The following is a 16405-nucleotide window of genomic DNA, read 5'->3' as shown; positions in this document are numbered from 1 at the left end:
ACCCGTGCCACTAGTAATGAAAAAACCCTGCCCCACAAGCGAAACTGCCTGAGGCGTGTGATTCCCCAGAGCAGCCAGCCCACACAAGACCATACGCGACTGTTTGTGATGACTCTGCTTCGAGTGGCATGACAGCCATGTGGACACTCTGTGGGGGGAGCTCAAACCTCAGCATGGCTTAAATGTTACTTAAATGTTATCTTCAGACAAAATAAACTCATCAGAAACACAAACAAAGACGTTTATTGCAAATAAAATTCACATTCACATCATTAAATCCTACAAAGTATAAGGAGGTCTTTTTGCAAATTGTGAAGTATCTGTGTGCACAGGAGGTGCTGTTTTCATCAGAACAGCTGCCTGGGACATGCGTATATTTATCTGAAGGTGCCAAACCAAATATCCATCTATCTACAAAGGTTTTGATTTGGCCGTTGACATTGTTCTGACACTTCCACAGTTTCATTTTCTCTGGATCTGGCAGTAGAGGCTCATAGAAAACCCCAAACCAAGAATCTGGAAAACAAAAACATTTCTGGTATTACTTGGCAGTCCTGGAAATCCCAAGATACAACTGATACACAGTGGGAACATTTTGTTTGCAAATGTCTTGGACTTACAAGCAGGCTAAATCTGTTATGCAGAAGATCTTTTCCAATGTAATTCTTTAAAGAACATGACTTTAGTATATTGCCATTTTAATGAAATCGGCATGTACCACAGGTAAGATTGCAAATACGATGGAAAACTTTCATTTGTTTAAAAGATGAATTGCCTGTGTGGATCGGGAACACTGTAACTCTAGGATTTTAAAATGCAGTTCTTAGCTGCAATGAAGCAGCAAGTGAAGCAAAAGTTCAAGAAAGTCGGACAAAAATTCAATCTTTTATTTTCTAAGAAATTTAGAGGAACTTTCTGAATCTATTTCATATTCTAAGGGTTGTTTCTCTTTGATATCTCTCTTCTTCTTGACTACCACTTTATCATCTTTAAATATATCCATATATTCGTATGTGTATATGTATACAGATGTACATTTACACACATGTACATATCCTGCCTTTTTGATGAGCAAATGATCATACAATAAAAGTTTTACATTCGTCAGTAATAGGATTGAGATAGAAACTCTGAGTCCACAAAAGAAGTTGTTTGAGATATAAAATTTGGTAGGATCACCTCCTGTGGCAGGAATTAGTGGGTGAAATTCCATGACCTGTGACAGACAGCTGACAAGATCAGAAGGTCAGTAAGCTTCCTTCTGGATTTAAAATTAACCAGTCTGTGAAGGTGTTATCCAAAAGTGTAAAGTATTCAAAGGACATTTATGAAGCCATGAATTCATTTATTTAAGGAAGAGATGTTGTGGAGTGTACAGAACATGTGGGTACAGGTAAGGCAAGGGGATGGCCTCACAGCTGGAAGAAGCTGACTTGGCTTCCCTGATGTACCATGCCCACATTTTCACCTGTGCCCAAGTGAAACTGGGCCCTTCTTTTCTCAGTATCATTTCCACTAACAAAGTGAGCTGAAACCATTTACAGCCCACAAGTGGCATGATGGAGCAGGCAGAGGGGGGCAGCTACAAAAGAATACTTTTCCTTTTCCCGGCCTTTTTATCTGCTGTTTTCCAGGAGAGAGAGAGAGTTAAGCATGTGGCTTTTGATTTGCAGTTACTTGAGATGTCACAATATGTTAATATCTTTGGAAAGGCTAAATCTTTAGCAAGTGTAAATTGCCAGCTGACAATTTGTACCAGCTGAGGCTGTTATCCTCATATTGTTTACTCACTTTGTTTTCAAATATTTTTATGATTGAGAGAGGCAACCGCCACAGAAAATGCCAGCTGGAGAAAAGGTAAGAATGATGGCCAATGAACTAAAGGCTACAATGAACACAACTACAATAACTAGAGCAAAGTGACTTACAACTTACTTTCTGGATAGATATGAAATTTTACACTTCATTATATTTGTAAAGGCCTTTCTTTATTTATTGATATATTTCATTGATTTTCCCCATGAACTCTACATATAGGCAAGAGACCTGACCTCCCATGTATAGCACCTTATGTAATGTGAAGCCTATGCCGAGTAAGAAGTGGCCTGTCATCTCACAGTGCTGCAGCTGCCTAACTGTTCCCTGCTTACAATTATTTTCCTGGAAGAGTACTTCTGAGCTGGGGCTCTAGCCCACTCTTATACCACGAGGAACAGTCCTCTGCCAAGGATGTTAAGAAGTTTTCGTTAGGAATAACAGGCTGAACTCTGCACAGCAATCTTCGTCATTCTGCTTTTCCCTCAAACATTCATCTGGGGGGGGGCAGGGGAGGAGGAAAACCGCACAGGAATAGTAAAAAGAATGAAAATGACCAAAGAAAGCAACATGATGAAATCCCCTGCTTCTTTGTCATTTTCTCCTAATCAAAGCCTATCATTCATCAAGTAGGTGACTGGATCACCTCACTGTTTTTTCTCCTCTCTTTGGAGAAAATTTTGTGTGATAGTCTTCAGTGTATGATGAAACAATTAAAATGAAGAGCTCACATGCTCTGCTTTTTTCACACACCAGAGTATATGGAGGAGCACAGGTGTGCACTCAGGCACATTCAGACACCATCTTGATGGTTAAATTACTCCCTCTGAATAATGATTTTGAATCATAATTTCTCCACAATAAGAATATGCAATTTAGGGACTACAAAGTTTAATGATATGATTTTTTCCTCCAGCTAAGAAGAGAAGAACAGCTACTCTGCCTCTTATTTGTCTGGGTCTGGGAGTCTGCACACCCTTCCATCCACTGGGCTCACTGTCAAGTCCCAGCCTGGCCCCAAACCTGTTAAATCTTTGCAGAAAAAGTGCCATGTGATATGCTTATACAGGCAACAGGGTGGTCTGGTCCCACCTGAATTCCTCAGCTTGGCAGCTGTATGCCGTTGATAGGAAATAACAGTGAGATTTCAGCTAAGGTTAGAGGTGGTTCTCCCTTGTCTATTAATTGTGCAAGCCAGGTGTTTTAATTCCACTCCCAGTGTATTTTTAAGTAGAAGGCATGGCTTGTCAGCCACTAAATATTTTAATGGTGTATACTGGTACCTCAATAACTGCCAGTCCAAATGCGATCCCCATAATTATGAGCATATGGTCTTGAACATATTTGATGATCACTTCTCTACAAACCTGGAAAACAAGACAAAATGAATAATTATAGGTAAGCAAGATTAACCTAAGTTTATTAGAAACACATCCTCTAAAATATTTTCTCTCTTGCTCTCCATGTAAAAGAAACGCTATTTGAATTTACACTGGTTTGTTGCTAACAGACACAAAGAACACATTTATATGTATCTTGGGCCCTGAGACAGATATCTAGCCTTTGCCTTCACAAAAATGAAGATGAATTTAACTTCATTTTCCCACTAATGTGATCGTTGGGTTTGAGACCTCAAAGCCTATTATTAGAATCAGTCTCAACTAAAAATATTTAGATATAAAACCAAACTTAAGTATTAATTTTGACAAATGATTGGTGGTCTTGGCCTGGGACTGGGAGGAAGTGAGTGATCACATCTGAAGTTCTATGCAGAGCTACTCTCCTTTTTAATAAGTGCATACATCTGTTCTTATAACGCCTACATCTTCTCCAGGCATTGACAATATTCCTTTTGCAAACTGTAGGGAAAGCCAAGTACAGCTTAAATCCATCAAAACCACAATACTGTTCCAACACTACAACTTCATTCCCCCCAAATATAATGCATAGTTATATGCCTTCACCATATTTCCTCTCTCACAGTAAACACATGCGTCTTCTCCTTCCAGTTCTTCTAAAAACCTCTCATTTAAGCTGACTCAGAACTGCACTAAATTTCAAACCATTTTTCCTGGATCACAAGAGTCGAATGTCTTTACTAGCATCTAACACCACCATGAAATCTGTGCATTCATGTGAGCGATATCTTGCACCTGCAGTAATTTCACTGATGGTTTCTCATATGTCCTTTGAGGGTTTGCCTGCGGCCAAAAAGACATAAAAATGTGGCCAAAAAAGCCTCTGCATACATCTTATTTCCAGATTGGGTTCTGGCATTCTCTACTTAACCAGACTGTTCCCTTGCTTTAAAACTGTATTTGCTTCTGTGGGACTACGCAGGGAGGAAATTTGTGTTCAGAAAGGACCTGGCTAAGAAGCTGTGCATTTAGGAAAGTATACAATCAATTTGGGATATTTGCTAAAATCTGCTGTGTACTAGATGCAGATTGGAAACATCATACTACTAGCATTCTAAAAATGTAGGTGTTTTCTCTGAGTTTTCCACTACTTTTTCCATATTTTTCTTGGTATGTATGGAGTTAAATTTCAGTATAAGAAAACAGATAAATTGTGAAATAAACGAGATTTCTGCTGCCCATCCACCATTTTTTGAGTATGCTTTTTTGTAACCATTCACCAGGCACTTTTGCCTTACTACTATATTAATTACCACAAGCTTTTCAAAAGGCCTGAGTTGCAAATTACACTTTAAGTATGCTTCTAGGAAGCCTACCACATATGAGGTGCCTTACCAGTAGATTCTGTAAAATGAGCGTGTTTTTCTTCTAGTAAATGACTATAAAAACTCAAGGATCTTGTATTTAATGAAATTGCTTTTCATTATCTCTTAGCCTCTGAGTCAACATGTCTACCACCAAAATGAGCTCTGGCGGGAGCTTCATCTTCCACAGGAGATCCAAAGAGTAGCTGGCGTGCTGCTCTGACCCAGAGGCATACTCTGACCCCAAAGCCGTAACAGCAGTTTTCACCTGTAGTTACCATGCAGACTGGGAGATAATGGAGTGTACAGATACAACAGAGACATCCCCAGGAGGAGAAAGCAGACACATATTTTATGTATGCACAGCAATTTCACCACAGCTGGTGTGGAGGCAAAGCTGGCTAATGAAGAGAAGGCAAAACTTTGTCTTTTTGGAAAGAGACAGAACTGCTGACTATGCCAGCAACTAAAGACAGCTCTATGTTAAAACCTGTGTTTGGAAAGAAGAGCAGGACATTGTATTTTTCTTACCGTTTTATAAACATATCTCCTGTTATAAGAGACGCAGAGGTTTGCTTCTTCGCCATTTGGGTCACATCCACAGATTTGACTGCCATCAATATCTGTATTAAAATTGTTTCCCCAATCTGCAGCCCCATTCAACAAACCACAGCACTTGTTCTGCAAGAAAAGAGGAAACAGGAAGATGAAGAAAAAAACAATGAATTGCCGTTAGGGGAGTGAATGAGGGCAAGCCAAGAGGAACAACAATTTCCTTTCATCCTATCCAATGTGGAATTTTTCCCAGATTGATACCTGTCTCAAATACCCTTTACATTTCAATACAAGTTATAAGACCGTGAGTGCACAAGGTAAAAAAAAAATAAATATAAAAATAAATAAATAAAAGAGACAATTTTCAACATTCAGCACTCAAAAACCATTAATATACTGTAAAGCTAGTGATTGTCAGTGCCAGAATACAGCATGGAGCAATGCTGGGTATTGTGTGTTTTCAAAATCAAGTCTTCTTTCTGTGACTTACACCTGCATGTGGTAAGTAACATCTACAGCAAATCATATATTGAAAAGCCAGGCTGAAAAAGTAAAATTCAGGCACAAAAAACTATGAAATCTAGAAAAACAGCCACCTTGAATGATGATTAGCCCTTTAAATTAGAAATGGACTGAGGAGGCCAGGGCTCCATTTGGGGTTTGTGAAGCCTAAGCCAGGTGCAGTTTCACTTCAGGTTCCACTTTGTTCAAGCCACTAAAGCTCAGGGGTGCAGACTTGGGTTTACATCTTCCCCCTTTTAAAAAGCAGCTGGAAGTGTTCATGTTATTTTGTATAAAAGCAAAGGCTGTGGGACATAATAAAACAATCCTGGTCTATTTAAAAATTAATAGAGTAATTATGCTTTTTTTTGTTGTTGTTGCTGTTGTTGTTTTCATTTTGCTCACCTTTCAATCATCCCTCCAGGGAGCTGCTTATTATATCAGGAGAGTTAAGTTGACTCAGAAGCACAGGACAAAGCCGGAGGCAGAATGGAGAAGTAAAAGTGGAAGTAATATAAGCTACCTAAATATTGCTTCTCACTTCCTTTCCTTTCACACTGTCAGCCTTTAAAGATATAAGAATTCTTTAAGCCTACCCTAAAAACAGCAGCAGACACTCTGTGCCAATGTATAGGCACAGGTACTACTGGGAGTATGGCAGGGACACACACCAGAAATGGTGAAATTTGTTCTCTGTGTGATGTCCAGAATCAGGGTAGTACTAAGTGTCTACCTTCTGGCACTTTGCAGGTGGGAGAAATCAGAATAGATGTAAGTACAGGGAAAACAAAACTCTTTTTTATTGCGCATCTTTCCCCACTCTTACACAGGAAAATACACGTTTAATGATTTCATACTAACATGATATTCTAAATGAAATAACTACTGAAGCTTTCCTTATCCAATCTTCTTGCCTAAAGGGTACTGGACAATTCTCAGCTGGGACACACTGAAGGAGCACCTTCCCTTCAAAAGGGAAAGCTGCAACGAAGGAGAAGGAAGCCTTCTCATCAAAGCATTTATGTAACAGTCAATCTCAATTTTGGGGGACATTTGTAAAGGGAAGCCAGGCCTTTTCATCCCCACAGTGATGGGGCAGGCTCCTAGGCCCCAGGTGTCCAGCCAAATGCAAAGACCTGGAAGGGGACTAGGGCCCTCCTATGGAGCAGGAGCCATTCAGCTCTGAGATAATAATTCAGTGAGGACCTGTGAAGGGATGACCTCAGATGAGGAGAGAAAGGGATGGTGGGGATTATCAGAGTTTTCAGATTTTGATATCACCCTTTGTTTAGTAATATCTTCAATAAAAGTCTTGTAAAAAAAGTCTGGCATTGTGTCAACACCTAAGCATTCCCTATTTCATTTATTTAAAAAAAAGGCTAATTTCTGGAGGTGACAAGTAACTCCATCTTCTGTATCCTACTGAGAAGAAATAGAAACATGGTAGCTTGAGTGAGGAAGGAAGATTTTCTGGAGGTCATGAAATACTGATAGGCATTTCAGGCAGTAGAAGAACTGGCCATCACCAATCCAAACTCAAGCAGAGGCCACTTTCTGTAAATGAAGATGATCTGGGCTTTGGAGACTGAGAAAGTTTTCACTGCTTTCAAGAAAAAGAGCGTTGTTTTATATTTTATTCCCAACTTGAGACAGAAACCTTTAAATCTTTAAATACTTCTTAAATAAGTTCATGTGGCTGAAGCTCTGAGGGGGTCCAAAAAGAGTCTGGAATAGGGGAATAAAACCAGCACTCCAACCTACCCAGGCAACAATACCTTGCTCCAAATAGATGAGGCAAATTGCACCTTTTAGGTAACCATGGCTAGAACAAAACATATACTTTATAAAATGCATAACTTGCACTAGCATAACCAAAGCTGTGGAAGACTGATAACCCAAGCATCAAACAACAGTCTCATGGCAATCGATTTATGACCAAGATGCAAACCTGACTTCTTGGGTCCTAAGAGCTACTTGAATCCATAAATCCTACCACACCCCACAGAGAATTACAAGTCTTTGAAGTATACTTCCTCAGACATATGCACAAATGTCTCTAGTCTGCTCAGTCTTCTAGAATGACAAAATAAGCACATATAAAAACCATGAAGAGCAAATACAAAGACATGCAGAGTTTTTAAAGGCCCAATACCAATTACAGGGCTTTTAAATCCTGTAGGCATGCTCTGCACACCCTGTGAGCTCTGCAGTATTACTTGCCAGTGTAATGAGCATATGGCCTCGAAGAAAGAACTGATAATCTCTTGCAGTCATATCAAAGAATGAGGGAACCTTTGTTTTGGTTGTGTTGGTTCTTATAAGACATTTTTAATTTCTGCAAGCACACTGAAGAATTTGTAATCACTGATGCAAACTTATGGAGTTTAAGACTTACATATCTAGACAGCTACCAATCTATTTATTCTAGAAAGAAACTTTCACAAAATCCTATTTAGGGCCATTGAGAATGTCTTCCTCTGTATAGAGAAAGGGACGTTTTCAGACAGTTAAATGTGGATCATCTTGCATGTTGTGTGCCTTTGCTCCATTTCTCTCAGGAAGAGAATCTTCTCTTTTGCACAAAGAAATCATTATGGAAAGCCCAAGCTGCATCAAGGGAGCAGAAACCCCTTTGCAGCATTTTAACTTGTGTTTAAGTCAGACCCTCTCCCATCCCCAGGGTGTGAAATTCAAATCTATGACAGAGTAGCCATAAAATGAAGCATAGACAAATGCTAGAGATAGAACAGATAGCAACAACCCCCACCCTTTGTTACATCTTAATTACCTCTGTCTGAAACTTCTGGAAGGTCTCTTGAAATTGCTTTGCTTCTGCTGTAGTGCCTTGCAATAAATCAACATTGTTCTTTAAAGTCGTGTTAAGGGATGTTTCAATCTGCAAGTGCAAATATTTTATTAGTTTTCAGTGGAGAAACAAATCTTTGGGAAGACTTGAATGACAATACAGAATAATACTGTACCTGAGATCTGTATACTGCTCCTAAGATACCTCCTGTAACCTGAAGGATCAAGATCAGCAGCAGTCCAATAAAAAACTAGGAAGAAACAAAAGGTAGAGAAAATTATATCTTTTTTTACCAAGTTGCTATCATCTCTTTAAAGTGAATATTAATCTTTCACGTGCTTCATAGAATGAACTGAAGTTCCAGTCAGTTCCAGTTTTTCCTTCTTTGGGGATGAGAAAAGGGATGCTCAAGACAGAGTGTGTGCCTTAGTATCATCTAGTCACCAAAACAAGACACTTTGGAGAGGTGGCATGATGTGCAGTGTGTAGGTGAGAGATGTTGGGTAGGAGGACAAGGAGGACATTCTGGGAAGACTAGCAGAGGGAGCAACTGGGAATTTATGACATTAAAACATTTATGACATACATAGAGGGGGGTGACTGGTGGAGTGAATGTCAGTTTTAGTTGTGTGGGGGAAAAGTTAGTGACATGGTCAGGGCTCTCTTGGCCCTGTTTTCTCTTTGATGAGACCACCCATCATTTCTTTTGCACTTCAATTCAGGAAGGGCTCAAGTGTGGGGTAGGCAATGACAATACATGCTCATAAGTAAACATTCGATGAAATAAAAACAGTATTGTCATCTGGTACTACCAGTGACTTTATACATCAATTGTATCTGTAGTCTGTTAAAGGCAGACAAATGTTCTTTTTTTTCCTACCAAGAGCAGCATGCACCGACTTTCCTTGATGGCACCACAGCACCCCAGAAACCCAAGGACCATAATGATGGAGCCCACAGCTATCAGCAGATCAACCCCTGCAAACAGGCTGCTGTCTACGCTCAACTCCTGAAAAGAGAGGAAAAAAAAAATCTTTCAGCTGCAAGAAACTCCCCTGAAAAATATATGTATCTCCCCAAACAAGAAAATATTTAATAACTGATAAATATACTGATGTGCAACCATAGAGAAATTCTATTCCTTGAATCAATAAACCACTAACATCCTTCCTAAACCTTTTGTTGGACGGCCTGGTGGAACCTGTCTCTTCACAATCTCTGTTTCTGCACAGGATGAAAGTCAACTTAACATAGTAAATAAAAATCTCATCTTTAAAATAGCTTTCAGTTCATTTTCAGTTGACAAATATTTGCTTTTTGTTGGAAGTAGCAAAATTATTTCAAAATCTCTCTTACATTAACCAAATGTTAAAGAAACAAAAACTCTGTCTGTCATTAGAAATCCAAGAACGTACTCTGTGGCTGTTCCTAAGAGAACATGTTTCTGAGTGATGCTGGATATAGTGGAGAAAGATATATTTTCCAAAGCAGCTTTCTTTTTCTTTGTTTTTGGGTATGATTTCTAATAATGCCATCACAGATGAGGACTGTATTTTGATGTGTTGGACATTCAACTAAACAGTTCATATACCTCATTATTATTAAATATCAAATTATTCAGTTCCCACAGAAGGACTAAGGCCAAGGGCCAAAACAGAGAGAAATGTTCAAAGAATATTTTCCAATGTGGCTTGTGCCAAGATTAGCAAAAACGTCTGGAAGTTGTCATATTTATCTTCTGATGGAAATTACAAAGGTATATAGACAAGTATAATTTTAAGAATGTATTGTTCTTTCCCCTTCGAAGTAGGACTGAAACTCCTGTTATTTATTCTTAGAAAGCTTTGTTCATCTATAGACAAATCTTTCTGGTCTCTTCAATTACTAATCAGGCAAAACATATATTGGATTTGAATGGGATCTTTGCATAGAGGCAAAAATAGTAAGAAAATACTTTCAATTTTGGTCCTAATTCTTAATTCACAGTTTTTGTGGAGTAACAAGAGTCACTTCAGGAAGCCAGCTTGGGACACACTTAAGTGTGCTTTTCTGAATAGGAAAGCTTTCCAAAAATAAGAATAACAATGGTTATGGTTTTCCAAGCTCCATTGCACTATCTGAGCCATGATACTAGAGATGGTCATCTAGCAAGCGTGGCAACTTTAGCTTCTGTAAAATGTTGACTGAGGAGTGAAACACATCATTCTTCTTCTTCCACAGCAGGACATTGCAAAACTCTCCATAATGACCTAATTTACTCCACATCACAACGTCACTGTGATCTGAGTTCTCTTACATCCATCCACTGCCAAATATGAGACATCTGGGACTGGCTAAGGACAACAACATCATCAGCCAAATAGAAGAAATATATAAAGCCATCTTCTTATTTCCAACATCCTTTTAGTTCCGGATATACTGAATTAAAAAGTATTTTTCTTTACTGATGGATTCTGGTAGAGAAGCAGAGGAGCGATCAGAAGTTTTGCAGCTTAATCTGACCTAAAGGCTCAATGTGAGAGTTGGAAAAGAAATCCTTCAAAGTAACACTTGATCGTTTTTTCACTTCTACAGCCAGAAATCCATTTTGAAAACTAAAGTATACAAATAAAATTTTCAAATTCATTTACATTTATGTGGTTCAAATTCAGCCAAAGAAATGCACTGCCTAAACCTCAGAGTCAGATTGTTCTTCCTGTTAGCATAACAAAGCATCAACATGCAAAGATTGCACAGCACCTTCCAGAGGAATGGTAGAATCAACTTCACTTCTTTATGTGAATGGAAAACATGCTGTAATTAAGATATCAGTGCCACTGGGAGCACAGATGGCAAAATGCTGGCAAGGCCCACAAGGCCAAAGAACCTTTGCACCAACAGGACAATCCGCTGGTGCATTTATGCAAGATCAAGGGCTCATCAAGATTGTATTTTCTGTAACTTTGCAGAAAAGGAAAGTCATAAAATCTGAAGAAATTTAATAACCCAGATAAAATCCAGGAGGGGAACTCAGGGATTTTTCTTCTCCCCTCCATGAAGGCTATTTACATTACATTTAAATCCTGAGTAAAGATCTGTTGTTCTTTAAAAATAATTCCATGAGTGAAAAAGGGTTAGACATTATTAGGAAGCCATTGAAAATAGAAGAGAAAAAATCTTGCACCCTTTCAAAGTTACAATTACTGAGAAAATAAGTAATAATAAATAATATTATTGAAGACAGTAAGAAAAGTAAAAAATATTTCCTAAAAATACATAGAAGTAACTCTATAAATATATATGACTATACTATTCTAATGGGGAAGGACGGAAAAGACTAAGAGGCTCATGGCTCCTCATTATTCTTTCTAGCACTGAAATCAATAAGAAAACCATCATTAGTTTTCATTAGAGGAAAAAGAGACCCACATTTTAAAGAGAAATCACTGTGCATCTGCAAGAGCTTAGATTAGTAACACTGGAAGACACTTGTCATTACACATCTGTGCATACATTGATCACTTTATCTGACTACCCACACCATCTTCTTTAATCTTAAACATCATAAAACACATTCATTTTTACCCACACAAAACACCCCAGTGAAAGCAGAACACATTTGCAGAAATTAAGTTGGGAAAGTAAAATCTATATAATAGCTTCTGCATTTTACATGGAACTGATATTATTGTATGCATTTACCTTCTGAGCATCTTTGCTAACACGTATCCATACAGAGATGCCCAAAATAACTGAACCACACACCTGTGGGGAAAAAAAAAAAAAAAAAAAAAAAAAAGAATATTTAGAAAGATCAACAATTTCAGATTAAAGTTGAGCATCCAGATAGCACCAGATGCTGGCCAAAATTCTGAAATAATTTCTTTGGCAAAATGAAAGCAACATGAATTGCTAGAGCACAGAATATTGATTCATATCCAGGAAACTTCATAAGGGTAGTTAAACCTTCAGTTATGCACCAAAGCCCTGATGTTTCTATCCCAGAGGAATCATCATTTCCTTGATGATTTATACATGTGGTTGTAAGGACACAGAAATTCTGTCAGATGAGAGACAACTATAAATTGCTATAGTATGTATATAACATGACTATAAAGAACAATGTTTCCTGTATAATGGAAATGAAAGATTTGATAAGGGATGTCGGTACAACTGTTATTTCTAGAGTTTTTCAGGACATATATCTTTAGAAATATTCTCTATGGTAAAACTATTAGGAAAAGTTCTAAATAAAGTCTTCCTGCTTTCTTTGTTGCAACAATATTTGTCTATCTCGAGCTATTAGAATATTCTTCTTGTAAAGAGCACATTGTGGTAGTTATTATTTCCATTATATTTTTAAAGAAGACAACTTTAGTCCATCTTGTGCACATGAAAGATAAACATCTAAGTCTATCTCCTCTGACCTGTCAGGGACACATATTCTCAGATGAGTTAAATGACCCATTGATATTACCAACTTAAAAAGAAGCCCAGAATGATTTGCTTTGAGATGTTGAAGTCAGGGTGGATGAATCCCAGATCCAGACATATTCCTTAATCACCAGTTGTTCTCCAGTTTCATTGATCTTTGAGGTACGGTTCCACTATGCTCCAGCCACTGTGTTCCTTACTTTGTTTGTGATGATTGTGATTGTGAAATTCTCACACATAATTTCTCTTTTTTACCAGGTATGGGAGACAGGTAGTTTTAGAGGCTAAAAATATGTAATTATGTGAGCCACTTGAGAGGACTGGTAGGAAAGAGAAATCACTGAGGACCAAAGTCTAGTAAGATTCAGAATTATCTTCCTGTATGTCTTTAATGGTCAGGTCAGAAATGGCTCTAAAATGTGGTTATGATCTTCCCATGAAAACTGGGACCTTTTAAAATTAAAAGAGCTATTTTTACATGTTTAAGATTTTTTTTCCCTCAAAAATACTTTCCTACAAAAAGGTTTCATATAATATTCATCATCAAAGACCGTAACGACTTTAGCAGATTATTTAATATGGAACACAGCCAGCCCTCAGACATGAGTACCACACATTTTTCTGTTCTAAGTAAAGCTCCTATAAGTACGCTTTACACATGAAAAAGAAAGTTGTACAATCGATGACAGCTATATCATGTTATCAAATTTAACTAGAACTCCCCACTGAAATCATCTGAATCCCACTGAATCTGCCTAGAAACTGATGGTATCATATGACTCTGTATTTGGGTCTTGTTCAGCAGCACTGTGCGAACCATGTGGCTACACACCAGACAACGTGGGCTTGCTAATGTGAAAAGTTCCACTGAAGCAGCTATTGCTGCAAATCTAAAGAGAATTTGGCCCACTGCCTTATTCGTTATAGAGAACCTCCCCCAAAAATATAGCACAGTAGTAGAAGTAAGTAAATCTGAATGTACAGAAACTTACCAATCAGATGGGGATGCTACAATATCTATTTCCTCCATTCAAAAAACCAAAGAATATTATTTTAAAATGAAGTTTCCAGTATGGTGTATATATTTTAAATATAGAAAATAAAATTGTTTTAGACTCATAAAAACACTTAATTTCAGTGAAATTTTAATGTTTTGTTTCTGTTTATTTTCATCATATACAAAGTGAACAAGAAAACACAAATAAAATAATTGAAATTACAAATCAAAAGTTCCGTTCCCTGAGTCAAAATAGAACACTGCATGCTTGTTGCAGTACTCCATCCTAATTATTAGTTTTCCTTAAAATAAAATTTAGCTTTCTTTCACCAGACTGGAAGATGCAAAGCTCTGTGGGTGCTCCAGAGCCCAATGCCAGGGCTGTGAATTCCTGGGGGCACACAACACATGGGGCCAAGGAGAGAGAAGCAAAAGAGACTTTGCAGATCTGGCTTAGCCTATTTCAGGATTTAGACATTCAAGGATATGCTGTAAGAGCTGCTAAGAAAAGGGCATAAGAAGACTAAAAAGCCTGTTCCTGAGGCCCTCAGAAGGGGGCAATCCAGAGAGATTGCAAAGGGGTTAAAAAAAAGGATACCAGATAAACACGCTGCCGTTGCTGTTATCTAGTTGAGATGAAAGTCACCTTTATTCCCCACTATCAGTTTAACTTTCTACCTGCCCAACTGCGCTGTGCACCAGGGAGTGGAAGCAGCAGCTGTGAAGACATCACTGCTCCCTGTCCTTTACCACAGCAATTTAATGATTTCCAGGGATTAGAGACGGGAGTGTTATTCAAAGAATTCAGATTCATTGTGCTCCACCTGTGTGTATTGCTGCTTGCACCACACCTCTTCCCTATCTCCATAGTACTAAGCCCCTTTCTTTAAAATAAGTCAGTATAACTGCATTTGTGTCCTCCTCTGTCTCAGCCAGGCTGTCATACGCACAGCAAATGCTCTCAGCATTTTCTTCCCCAGAACAGGGTGCAGATTTTCCTGACTTTGGCATAAACAAGGTCTTGGGAAGTTTGTTCCATGCTGCTTTTTTTCCTGAACTTTCAGGACTCCTCCAGGATCACATCCTGGATCTTCTTTCCAGAAACCCATGCAGTTCCTGGAGGCTTAGGCTGCCATATATTTTCAATCTGCCTTGGTAGAGGTGGAGGAAGAAAAGTGGGGGCCAGTCCTGACTGCTACTGGTCTCTTAGGAGTTTCTTCGTGAGGTCCACAAGAGATCAAAGAATTTTGCTGATTCTTCTCATTTTGGCTAGCAACAAAATTTATACGGCAACTGTTTGTGATCCTATTTGAATTCTATCACCTTTTCACTCAGAATATGTCCCTTGAGGCAACAAACATACTGGGGTCAGTAGTTTTGCATCCAGTTTCAGCAAACCTCTGGTGAACTTGGCAAAATTATGGTAGGAAAGCTGACACTGAGGCTGAACCATTGCAGAAATTATCTTTAACTCAAAACTTTTCAGAGCTTCCAGGACCTGAAACTCTTGCAAACTAGCCGAGATATGACAAAGACAAATAGGGTTCAAGTTACTCTCAGAAAGCTGCCTGCTGTCCTGTGCTGGGCATAGGGCAGGAACCACCTTCCTATGTGTGCTGAAGAAAGCTGATCATTTCAGTACAGCTCTTGACAACACTGCCAGCCCATACCATTTTCCAAAAATGTATGGTCAACCATCAGAAACTAATTATGACACTGAGCATAAAGCTAGGAACCACAAAGAAGTATATGAAAATGATTTATCAATTAGAAGGCTAAAAATACAAGTGCATTTTCCTATCTTCTGTTGCAATTACACTTTCAGGATTATGCAGTTTGGATGCAAACAGGATACAAAAAAAAATACAAAAGAACAATTCCCATTAAGATAATGTAGAGTCTGTTATCTTTTGACTGAGATGAGTGATTTCCTTTGACATAAGGGGCACATTGCAGGCAGGAAGATGGAGACCCATCTGTTCTACTTTTCAATGTGGAGGGAAGACTTTTTTGTAAGAAAAATACAAAGGAAGGGCAAAAATTAAACATTCTCCTCTCCCTGATTTAGAACCATACTCTGGTTCTATTTATGCTCTATTTTATTTACAATTTCTTCAACTACAGCATTTGGATAATGTTGAACACATTTCACGCGTCACTAATAACAATTTAAACACCAACTTACCCAAAATAAGAAGTTGAAGATGAACATGGAGTACTTCATGCAGCTGCTTACACCCGCCATTTTCAAGAAGCTGAGACAAAAATGAAAATTGCAGAAGAACCTTTCTTAAGGGTTTGACCTCAATAGAGTGACTGTTGCTGTTTCTTCAGGAAATGTCTCAGACTGCATCAAATACACTGCGCTCTGCTACTAAAAGCAAAAATTGTGACCCAAGCATCTACAGTTATTTAAACAGTTTAGCACAGGTAAATATTAACCAGAGCACTGGGGAAGTAATACCAGATATTATCACTGAGTCTCCAGACTCTCCTTGTGTCGTTGTGAGGTGTGCTTTTTAATGGTGCTGTTAGTCTCGTCCTACACCCTGTGAGTAAATAGATGGTGCAAAAAGAGCAATAGTTTCAAGGGGGA

At 38.4% G+C, this 16405-nt stretch overlaps 1 protein-coding gene across 1 annotated transcript; it reads right to left on the bottom strand.

The window, feature by feature from the left end:
* Window positions 1-225: 225 nt before the first annotated feature.
* On the bottom strand, window positions 226-16394 carry TSPAN8 (tetraspanin 8). The gene is made up of 8 exons (XM_084492049.1): window positions 15995-16394; window positions 12081-12143; window positions 9280-9408; window positions 8575-8649; window positions 8382-8489; window positions 5069-5218; window positions 3099-3182; window positions 226-516 (listed from the first exon to the last, which is right to left on the bottom strand). Exons 1-8 carry the CDS (start codon window positions 16052-16054, stop codon window positions 463-465), a joined length of 723 nt encoding a protein of 240 aa, XP_084348175.1. The 5' UTR covers window positions 16055-16394; the 3' UTR covers window positions 226-462.
* Window positions 16395-16405: the final 11 nt, after the last annotated feature.

Source organism: Aythya ferina (assembly GCF_964211825.1).
Source record: "Aythya ferina genome assembly, chromosome: 1".
NCBI classification, from domain to species: domain Eukaryota; kingdom Metazoa; phylum Chordata; class Aves; order Anseriformes; family Anatidae; genus Aythya; species Aythya ferina.
Note: the sequence above shows the minus strand (reverse complement) of the source record. Positions and strands in the feature narration are given on the sequence as shown.

What these genes read in the sequence shown, in the direction of transcription:
- TSPAN8 (XM_084492049.1), bottom strand. Translation starts at nt 16,054, where the DNA reads ATGGCGGGTGTAAGCAGCTGCATGAAGTACTCCATGTTCATCTTCAAC. An exon ending in TTAGCAAAGATGCTCAGAAG is followed by an intron (nt 9,409 to 12,080) that starts GTAAATGCATAC and finishes CTCTCTTTTCAG; the next exon opens with GAGTTGAGCGTAGACAGCAG. An exon ending in TTGGACTGGCAGTTATTGAG is followed by an intron (nt 517 to 3,098) that starts GTACCAGTATAC and finishes TTTGTTTTCCAG; the next exon opens with ATTCTTGGTTTGGGGTTTTC.